The 11,101-nt window shown below is 43.4% G+C and overlaps 1 protein-coding gene across 1 annotated transcript; it reads right to left on the bottom strand.

Moving 5' to 3' along the window:
* Nucleotides 1-4,012: 4,012 nt before the first annotated feature.
* Nucleotides 4,013-9,906, bottom strand: LOC119164222 (tear acid lipase-like protein). Its single transcript, XM_075870373.1, has 4 exons — nucleotides 9,759-9,906; nucleotides 7,218-7,289; nucleotides 7,027-7,095; nucleotides 4,013-4,744 (listed from the first exon to the last, which is right to left on the bottom strand). Exons 1-4 carry the CDS (start codon nucleotides 9,783-9,785, stop codon nucleotides 4,490-4,492), a joined length of 423 nt encoding a protein of 140 aa, XP_075726488.1. The 5' UTR covers nucleotides 9,786-9,906; the 3' UTR covers nucleotides 4,013-4,489.
* Between the last annotated feature and the right edge of the window lie 1,195 nt (nucleotides 9,907-11,101).

The raw sequence follows: 11,101 nt of genomic DNA, 5'->3' as shown, positions 1-11,101 counted from the left end.
ACCTTTGTGAATGCAAAACCCAACCAAAGGCGGCAGAACAGTGTCGCATTGAAATGGAAAAGTTGTGATGGTAGCTGTATCTTAAGCGAAGAATCCAGATCATATAAGAGACACCTTTGGAAGCTGGTATAGACGACCAGAACGTGCGCGTAAGATCTAGAGCCAGCAAGTAAAGTTATCTTGCTGCATCAGTCCATAACAGAGGAATCGGGAACACACGTGTTCCTTCATGGGTGGAGCGGCCTGCATCATTGCATAATTGATTTCCAGTAATACAGATATGTCCAGGCAGCCGTTGATATATAATATCATTTCCTCATGCTAGAGCTAGATGGTAGCAATGTCTTATTTCATGTACCAATTGTTCATGGTTTCTCTTACGCATGACAAACTGCAAACTCTGAAGTGCTGCCTTCGAATCGCAGAATAAGACCCATTTTCCTGGACGCTCTTAAACGAGGTATTGTAATGCGCCTCTTACAGCAGCAAGCTCGAATGCCGTAGACAAAGTCGTATGCGACAACTTAAATATAATTGTTATTGCGGCAGCCGGAATTGCAGCGGCACCTGTTGAGCTGCTGGACGAGACCGACCCATCAGTGTATATCTGTGTTACGTCCAAGTACAACTCATATAATAATAGCAGTGTTGCTTGCTTCATTGCTACTCGTGAATGATTGCTTTTTTTTTGATACCCGGAATTTCTAGACGTACCTCCGGCTGGTAGAGACAACACAAGGGACATGCAACTCTCGTAGCTGGCATATATCCTTACGGAAGGCTGTTTAGGTGCTTGGCTATGACGTCTGAAAACGTAGCACGTGGTCTTTCGGAGGGAAGGGCCAAGTGGTGGTCGGGGACACGGCTGACATGTCGAATGCGCGCTCTGAGGCAATCCACAACTGTATATGTCGTGCAAAGTAACGAAAACACCGACCAAGGTAAAATACACAAGAGTTATAACAGACGTTTCGGCTCCTCTCACGGGATCCGAAACGCAGTAGTTTGAATGCAGAGTAATAGAATGGCCAGAAAATACTGCACATACGTTGAACAGAAATATTGGGACACTCCCCGCTGTGTACGCGCGATGTCTCCAACACGTGATGAAACGTGCATAAGAAGAGCACACTACGCCATTTTGCGGTCATTGTGCACAAGGCTCCCGTGTGGAAAGCCAAAACGTATTTTTAATTTGTGTGTATTTTACCTTGGTTTGCGTTTTCGTTAATTTCCGCTATGTTTGTCCCCCACCAGACGGGATTCCGTCGGACTTTTGACTATAGAAACTGTATATGTCCTGATTGGATGGCCCTGGGCAAGCGCGATTGTGGCATAGGTATAAGCGCATCGGGGTAGTCTTAGACAAATACGCAGCGTCTGACCATGCAAACTCTCTAACGAACGAATATTGGATTTGCAAGTGTTGGTCAGTACCAGCAAGCTGTAGCGCAAAAGACCCAGAAATAGGGACCTGTACAACTGTTGCATGGAGGCCACAGAAATTCCTGACGCTTTCCTACGCATGCATTTCATTATATGCACAATTGACAGCAGTCTCTTCTTCAAGTACGCTCAATTCGGGTTCCACGGAAGACTTCTGTCGCTTATTATGCCCAGGAAACGATGCTTCCATGCATATTTGACACTCTGCCCATTGATGTAAACAAGGTATGGCGTCATTGATTTGCGTGTAAACGCAATCAACGTGCCCTTCACAATTGATATAGTTAGGCCTTGTTTCTGAAGGTATGCTGTTGTGAGGGTTCCTGCTCGCTCTATTCGCGCTCGCACCTGAGGGCGGGTAACTGCAGCACTTCAGAGGCAAATATCAACGGCGTATATAGATAGGCACACCGACTTTGGCAGAACCTCCACCAGACCAATGAAGGCAATATTGAACAAGGTGGGGCTTAGAACACCTCCCTGAGGTACTCCGCAGTAGGTGTAGTGTTCAGTAGTTTTACCCTCATCTGTTTGCACAAAAAAGCACCTGCCAGTTATATAGTCTTTTATCCATTGAAACATTCGTCCACCAAGGCCCATTTCTTCGAGAGAAGTGAGGATGGCATCGTGAGCTACATTGTTATATGCACCCTTCACGTCAAGAAAGAGTGCCGCTGATATACGCTTGCGACTTTTTTCTTGCTGAACAAATGTTCATAAGTCGAGGACACAGTCGATGGAAGAGCGGCCCCGACGGAAGCTTGTCATGCAGGAAGGGTAGTTGGTGTATCGTTGCAAGTACCACTCGAGACGAAATAGAACCATTCTTTCCAACACTTTTGCGAGGCAGCTTGCGAGGGCAATAGGGCGATACGCTGTCAAGTCCAATGATGATTTTCCCGGTTTCAGAGGTGGTATTAATGGACTTGTTTTCCATCCTCGGGCAACACTGCCGCTGAGCCAGGAGTTATTAAAGCACGTTGAAAGTTCTTTGTTTTTTTTTTTTCAATATGGTCCAACGCACCATAAGTAATACCATCAGGACCTGGCGATGACGTGCTCTTTGAAGCGACTAACGCGCCTTCCAGTTCTTCCATAGTGAATGGAAGGTTCATTTCTGGTAATCGAGTCTCAGGAACAATCATGGCGTCGGTGCTCTCGTTCATAATATTCCCGGCAACTCTCGTGCGAAAATTTTCAGCAACATCGAGTTCTATTTTTCCATGGTGGAGCGCCAAAGCTTTCAAAGGTTGCCGTTGTTGCGGAGAGGAGCGAAGACCACGAACTGTTCTCTAGATATATGACAGCGATCTATGAAGGTCTAGATATTCGCAGAAGGCTTTCAAGCGTTCATTCTCCAGCTTGTCAATGCGTCGTTGAATATTTTTCTTGAGCCGTGTTGCTTCCCTCAGGTCACAAATTGATTTTGTGCGTCTATATCGTCGTTCAGCACGCCTTCGTATAGCTCGTAATCTTTCCAGATCAATGTCGAACTGCGTTTCTTTAGACGACAATGATAATTTACATTTGGACACTTGCATAGCTTTCGCGATGGTATTTTCCAGGCTGCAAGCAAGGCCTTCTTGGCAAGCTTCTTCAACACGCGATGTAAACATCGACCAGTCAGTGCCAATTACAACACCACAAGAAATTTTTTTCGAGTCCATTGATCTTTACGTACGTAGATATGTGATCACTCCCATGAGTCTCAGTGTCGCAAAACCATTTAAATTTGTGAGAGAATCACCGTCACATAAATGTCAGGACAAGGCAACTACCATACGTGAGACCTCGTAAAAATGTTGGGTAACCACCGTTCATGAGGCAAAGGTCGTAGTCGGAAGTGAATGTAACAATATTCCTGCTCCTGGTATTCATCCTAGCGCTCCCCCAAATCATGTGATGGGCGTTGAAGCCACCGGTCATTATCCAAGGCCCATTGGTCCTCATTACAATGTCTTTTAATCTGTCACAGTGAAATCACGCTGACGGAGATATATATCCACCAATAAGTGTGAACAAAACAGCATTCTTTTTTACATAAAGACACACGTACTGATTGTCATCATTGGAACTTACTGAGTGTGAAACAGATGTCAAGTCTGTGCGGATGCAAACAAATACTTTGCTTCGTTCTTCGCAAGCGGCTGAAAAAAAAAGGCTCCATAACCGGACAATCTACACGGCGTTCATGCGTTTGGTTCGCATATGAGAAGTATAGTAAATTGATTGGCCCGAACAAGCTGGCCAAAGTCCCAGATATGGGACTTCATGCCTCTGGCATTTCATTGAAGAAGATACCCCTAAACTCCAGATTCTACCACATCATTGTCATGTTTTTCAATGGGAATTTTAGCATTTGAATAAAACCCATTGAAGAAACCTTCTAGCCTACTAAACAAGATGTATGACTGTTGGAAAATACGTTGTATTTTGTGTTTCCGAACATTACTCGTAGCCCCGATTGGATTTCGTTGAAATTAATCCCATCATGTTAGGGCAGCTCGGAAATTTCAAGTCGTCACGAGGTGTCTATCTTGACGTGTTAAAAATGAATTGACAGCTCTAGTAGTATGTTTTTATTGAAAGCTGCTTTTTTGCTCCTGTTTCAAAATCTTTCCGAAATATGATGTACGCGACGATATCGGCGACAGCCTCTGGCACATTCCTATTGTCAGCAGTGGAAGCCGTGGCAACGAGCTTTCGTCAATGTTAGGTGGAACTGTATAATATGTGGTCATGTTTTATCAAGGGGTGGCTAAGTGATAGATAATATTGATTAACAACGGCCACCACCCGTTCAGGCTGTTTATTCTTGAATAATCAGAAATAACGATGATCATTTTATGTTTTAACTGCTCTCACTAATAATGAAATGAATAAGGTATGCATAACCCTTCTGTAAATCATTTTCCTTGAATTCTTCTCAGGGGTAACATCACTTTAGCTTGGCACTTTGTTTCTGCCTGGAGCAAACCTGAATGCAGCAAAGATCGAAGTATTTTAAGAGCGTGAACAAAGGACAGCCGTCTGTGACAAAGCATCACGGGTTTTGCGAAGAGTACTTTTTGGCTAGTTCTATTGCGGTGTTGTGGAGAAAATCGGTCGCTCGGTAGCTGTTTAGAAAGTCTAAATGGCTAAAACTTGGATTAGGAACGACTCGGCTAAAGACGACGCGGGAACCGAGTGTGTAAGCCAGGTCCGCCACGTCTGCTGTGTTGGACAGTATATCGCCTGGAGACGAGAACATGGCTATCGGTAGTTGAATGCGTTCCAGGGGGTAGGCTGGTGGCGTTACCTGTGTGTGAGAATGAGAAAGCAGGACGTTTTGTCAGGGCAACGGGAGTAGATCAGAAAGATCGATGACACTCTCAAGACTAAAAGAGAGAAAAAAAAACATGGCTGATTGCTTCGTTATTGGAATGGTATAACACAAAGGTGAAGCCTGTCTTCATAGAAATAGCGGTTTTTGTGTAGTTATGTACGAGTGCTTGAACAACTTTTATTGGCGTTTCGCAGGTGTAGTACTGTTTGACGTGGAAACAGCCAAGTGGCACGTCTCCACGTAGAAATGTTTTTTTTTTTCTGACTGGTTGGCGTAGCGTTAACTTGACAACGTCATATCCGTGACGGAAATATGTCTCTGAAATTCTGATAAACCCCGGCATGAAACACGTTTCCGTTAAAGAAAGTATCATGCGCTAGCTATCCCCACCTGGCAAAGAAACTAGTGTTACACATCGGTCATCATGACTACGAGCTGCGATTGTTAACACTGACAGGTTTTCATGCATTAGTGACCGTTAAAGAAGCCGGGAGGGAGATGGTCATCGTATCTTCTCAGGTACGTTATCCAATGGTTACTGGTTTGATACCTGCCAGCGGCAACTTGTCTTTTTGTCCGCTGTACTTTCTCTACATTTATAATACATTCATTACGATAAAATAAAAGCACCATGGTTAACATCGACAACACCTTCCTTGCTTTCATTACTCATTCATTAGCAGGAAGGCCAAATTTTTGGGATGCTTACGGCGTTGCCTCCAAAACAACCTTATACATAAGGTCAAAATTGCATTGGAGCTCTAGTTATTTCGGCTCATTTTCATTTTCATGACTAAATGTCTGTGATCAAAAGTAAAGTTATTTTTGAAAAATTGGAATTTGTGTGATTTGTTTAAATTAACGTTTTTGTGCTACAAGCCCTCTTGAAATAAATTTACGTGGGCGCGAATGAGTCTGAATGTAAAATTTGTTAATAAATGGAGTGTTTTTATCATACTGGAATTCTTGAGACGTTGTCATTTTGCATAGTGTTACTAAAGAGTGAGCTATAAGTAAATATCTCTTCTCTCTGGTAAATTCTGACATGAATCGTGGGAGTCAGTATGTCTACTATACGTAAAATATTGCTCGTGTTTCTTGACCCTTAGAGTACGGAAATGGAGAGACAAGACTCGCCTATCGGCCATGACAAAGTTATTCAGCACTCAAAGACCAATATTTTTTTTCATTGTTATGTTTCGTATAGCTCTTGTCAGAAATGTTTGCGTAAATTTAAACTAACAAAACATGGGCAGAATTTTGCGCTTGAAGTGACATGCATAAACGCCCGAAAGATCCAAGAATTTATATCGTTATATGACTAAGTTGAGCTGAGGCCAAATTTTGAAATTGATCTCCAAACTTCACAGGTTTACAGCGGTAATAAAAGTTATGGCTGCAAAGCTTCCGAGATATTTTAAAGGCGGACGCTGCACATTCTGTTTAGTGTATTTTCTATGTGCTTTTTTATTGTTTTGTATACCTATATTTGTTAAGATCTGCTACTTCTATAGCATTACGGTCCGAACGCCGCAAAGTGGTAGCAAGGAAGTTGGAGGATTACAACAAAAACTGAAATATTCATTTTTTTTTCTCTACGTTTATCAAAGTATTGAAATTCAAATCTTATGATTGTTTTTACACTAACAAAATGCTAAATGCACCTAGGCTACTGATTTTCCTTTCAGTTAAGTAATGCAATCAATTAACTCGTGTGAAAGTATTGTTCTTGTCATACCTGGTAGTTCCAGGAAAAAAAAGTACACAAACTCCAAAAAGGTTCTTTGAGAAAAACTTGCACGAGTTACATTACGGCGTACGCGTGTTTTCTTGCAACCTGCTAAGAAAAAAGGACAAAAGTATTATTTGGAAACCGTGAGCTTCAACGTGCGGTATGTTCTGTAAAACTAAATAAATGCTCTACCAGGTGATTGCAAAATTGAAAAATTAAGTTTTTGACCAAAGCCAGACTCAGCCTTCCTTAACTACCACTGGCACATATATGTCTTGCAATTTTTAAATTTTGAGAAAATTTTTTGCGCAATTGAGATCACGTCATACGTCTTCAACAAGGCCACAGCTTCTCTTCTCCTGCGTCCCGAGGAGATGCCGAAGGTGTCCACGAGATATTTCACGATATCGCTCTTGGGAGAATACCTATGCGCCGGGTTGATTGTGATAATTCGTGATCGAAATGGCGGCTTCTCTAGATTGAACAGAACACGGTCAGAACAAACTGTGGAGCAATTATTCACCTGACCGTATCTTCTACGGTTCTCCGCTTCGCCATGGTCGTACATGATAAGGTTTTTTGCTTTGTAGATCTGAAAGAAGCACATAATTTTATCGTTTAACCCTCTGCTCCACCTTCTTCACGCAGATGCCAGTGATATGAGGGATCTTTTAAGTACTCCCCAAAAAATGGATGACGCATGAGAGATCATACCTGGTAAAAATGAAGAAGATTTTGAACGCTCGTGCCAATCGGACTATGGCCCACGATCACAGGAATTCGTGTCTGTAAAAAACAGCATTGCGGAAAAGTTGAAGAACTGCAGTCAAGATGGAGGAAAGACTGCTGTGAAGACCCAAGTCGAGTACCACCACATTCGCTCGTGTTTTTCCAAACGGCAACATCAACGCCTCAACTGGCAATATGTTTCGGCGTAGCACGAGTGACTGGTGCCAGAGGGAACAATCAACATTTGAGGAAACCAACGCTAAAACGTTATGGTAATTGATGTTCCGCATTCAGTCACACTGAACACACTATGCAACGTCACAGAGCTGGATACAATCAAAGAATATTCCTACATCCCTCTCGGCTCCAACGTCGTCAGCGGTGTCAACTACATCATCATCATCATCATCATCATCATCATCATCATCATCATCGTCATCATCCTGACTACGTCCACTGCAAGACAAAGGCCTCTCCGATGCTCTGCCAGTTAACCCGGTCCTGTGCTTGCTGCTGCCAATTTATACCCGCAAAATTCTTAATCTCATCTGCTCACCTAACCTTCTGTCCCCCCCTAACCCACTTGCCTTCTCTGGAAAACTAGTTAGTTACCCTTAATGATCAGCGCTTTTCCTGTCTACGCGCTACGTTCCCGGCCCATGTCCGTTTCTTCTTTTTGATTAGAACTATGATATCCTTAACCCCCGTTTGTTCTCTAATCCACTCTGCTTTCTTCTTGTCTCTTAAGGTTACACCTACCATTTTTCTTTCCATTGCTCGCTGCGTCGTCCTCAATTAAAGCTGAACCCTCTTTGTAAGTCTCCAGGTTTCTGCTCTGAAGCTAAGTACCGGCAAGATAAAGCTGTTATATACCTTCCTCTTAATGGATAGTGCCAATCTACCTGTCATATTTATGAGAGTGCTTGCCAAGTGTGCTCCACCCCACTCTTATTCTTCTAGTTACTTTAATCTCGTGGTTCGGCTTCACGGTTATTACCTGCCCTAAGTGAACATAGTCTTTTACAACTTGAGGTGCACTATTTTCTACCTCGAAGCGCTGCTCTCTTCCGAGGTTGTTGTACATTACTTTTATTTTCTGCAGATTAACTTTAGGACCCGCCTTTCTACTCTCCTTGTCTAACTCCGTAATAATGAGTTGCAATTCGTCCCTTGAGTTACTCAGCAATGCAATGTAATCGGCGAAGCGCAGGTTACTAAGGTAACCTGCGCGTAAACTAAGGTAACCTGTACTAAGGTGCCTGTACTAAGGTGCCTGTACTAAGGTAACCTGGTAGCGTCAACTACAACGTTGACGCTACCATTGTTAGCCGCACTAAACGAAAACATTCTTCCCAGGAAGGGACGATTTGAGCAAGCTTGTCCACTCAAGACATCTTCAAAAGGAGATGAATCGGTTGGTTAGCGGCCAAACAAATTCTTGAGACTGTCACGCTTATGATGGGCACACTGTTCTATTGGTATGTGTTCAGTAACCTGCTCTCAAAATGATCATATTACTTGTTGCTACAAGGCTATAGCAGTTTGCCACAGCGGAAAAAAATTTTAAAGGCTCTCGCGATGTTATTTTGTGTAGATAAAGAAAAAGATAAAGTTGAACTGCTACGCACTAGTGGCACAATGACTACGGTAACATCGAAGGCGATAGCCTTCCCCTACTCTTTTTCCTCCTGCTACCCTCAGATCACACTTCTCTCTCACTTACCTTTCTCATTCCCTTTATACTCTTTACAATGCATAGTCCTTACTTTCCGTCTCTTTCTTTATTTGTATTTAACTTTCTCTTTCTCTATCTCTTTCTTTTTTGTCCTGTTGCGTTGCCTTTTCTTTTAATGTTTTCCAGTTCTCTCACTCATAACAATGGAATCATGTGGTGCTCATAAACACTTTTCCTACACCTTTACTAGACACCCGAGTGCTGACGACGCTCGTCTCCAGACCTTAACTACTCGTAGCCTAATCTCAACTCGGCAACCACTTTTATTGTGCGTTGCATAGTTGTTATTTTTTCTCCTCTCCATTTTATAATATCGAGTCCGTCCCGGTCATTCCATCTCAAGCCGAACTGATGGGCGGACATGCTTCGGAAGCTAAGTAGGACGTGCGCACGAAGAGGGTGCGCGCTGGCTTAGTTACCTGATGCACGTGATGCTCTTCAAGGAAGAAGTCGTTCGTGATGATTCATAGTAACCTGTGTTATCGACCAGAGAAGTTTGTCCAAGCCAACGCTTCTCCGCTGCTAAAATGCAGATGTGCGGACAGGCAGGTTGACATGAATAAATTTGCGAAAAGGATAGCTGCTGTCGTCTACAAACGTCAACGCCTCTAGGCGAGAGTATAATACAGCAATGAGCGAGTACGGGGCAAGGAAGGAAAACTTTGTAAAACAAAAAAAGAGTAGGTTTGTATCAGAGTGCACTTCGTAGCTTTGTTGGTTAAGGTCGAGGATAACACCGTATCGCTCTTAGTTTTGCTAACTTATTGCTGGTTATCAGCTTATCGTGTTACCTTATTTAATTGCTCGGGGCTGACCATGCCGGTAAGCAGAAAGCCAATGTCGCAGTGCACAGACCAGAATAAATTGCACACTGCGGTGAGGAGCCCTCGCAAGTCGTGGTTTGCGCCGAGAAAACCTCCTAGCGTAAACGGGTAGACCAGCTTCTGTAAGGACAAGCAGAAGGCATTGTTTGAGGCACGATGCTTTAGATAAAGCATGCGATGTGACAGTCGTGGCCAACAGGGGTGATGCCAAAAACTCGTCGTTCCTTCACGACGTCACCCTAACGTCATTCTCACGGAGCTGGCAACCTACATTGCGGCCTCGTTATGACGCCACAACAATGTCACATTACATCAGGTGTCATGACGTCACACAGAAATACAATGTTCAAGTGATAAACTTAATAAAAATGACAGCGTCGCTTGACCAATGGGGCGCCGATCGCAGAGGCACTGTAAAACACGTAAGGTGCAGGAGCTGCCGGAAGTTTCCAAATCCTGGGATCTCTTAGGCTGCGTGAAACTGCTGTCTAGGGCAGGCAGCCTTCGAAGGTGGGGAATGAGGGCATCAACACATCAAATCAGAAGAAAACGAAAAGAATATTTCCTTTCAAGTCGTAGAGGCAAAGGCAAAAGAGACCAGTGATGCCTTACTACCAGCTGAGTTAGCACGTTGACATTTACTTTTACTTGATTTTTATATATTATGCAGACATTTTTCTGCGTTTTCACAATGCAAACTTAAGGTAGCCAGTAGCGTCCGCATATTTAACAATTTTCGGGGTTTACACGCATTGAAATAAAAAAAACACCTCGGAAAACGCTTGAGCTTTACTTCAACAACAGAGCGTAATGGCGTAATCAGGCCCCGTATACGCATCGCTTTAAACCATGCCACAAAAAAAAAACGAACATTTCTGTGCTTAAAATTGGCCGTTCAGAGCTATTCCAGAACTTCTACAGCATGCGCAGTTGTAAAATGACCAGTATACGCCATTACTCTATACGTAAAATTGCCCAATATGCATCCGTAAAGTTGCACGAGAGCAGCATTGTTGCTATAGGTTACGCGAACAAAGTGCTATTATTAGCAACGAGCGTGGAAACACCGCGAGTACGATTTGCAACGTCCCCAACATTACATGGCTTGTGAAGCTTGTGTGTCACACTGGAAACCTCCGTTGGCTACGGGTTTGAGCCCCTGACCTAGAGTTCTCGCTGATTGGCCACGTCAATCTTTCACCCACAACCAGCAACGCTGGGACAGACACGTACATCAGGTTTTCCCCGAAAAGAACTCTGAAGAATCCTCAAGCAGCCTCCGTGAATACAAAAAAAAATGAGCATTTCAT

Source organism: Rhipicephalus microplus, chromosome 8 (assembly GCF_043290135.1).
Source record: "Rhipicephalus microplus isolate Deutch F79 chromosome 8, USDA_Rmic, whole genome shotgun sequence".
Lineage (NCBI taxonomy): Eukaryota > Metazoa > Arthropoda > Arachnida > Ixodida > Ixodidae > Rhipicephalus > Rhipicephalus microplus.
The sequence above is the reverse complement of the archived record's forward strand: the minus strand, read 5'-3'. Positions and strand labels throughout refer to the sequence as shown.

Bases quoted from the DNA above. Each gene is read 5' to 3' on its own strand.
- LOC119164222 (XM_075870373.1), bottom strand. From the start codon at position 9,785: ATGGTCAGCCCCGAGCAATTAAATAAG. The intron at 7,290-9,758 runs GTAACACGATAA...TGTTTTTTACAG, and splicing joins GCCCCGAGCAATTAAATAAG to ACACGAATTCCTGTGATCGT. The intron at 4,745-7,026 runs GTGAATAATTGC...TCTCACACACAG, and splicing joins ACCGTAGAAGATACGGTCAG to GTAACGCCACCAGCCTACCC.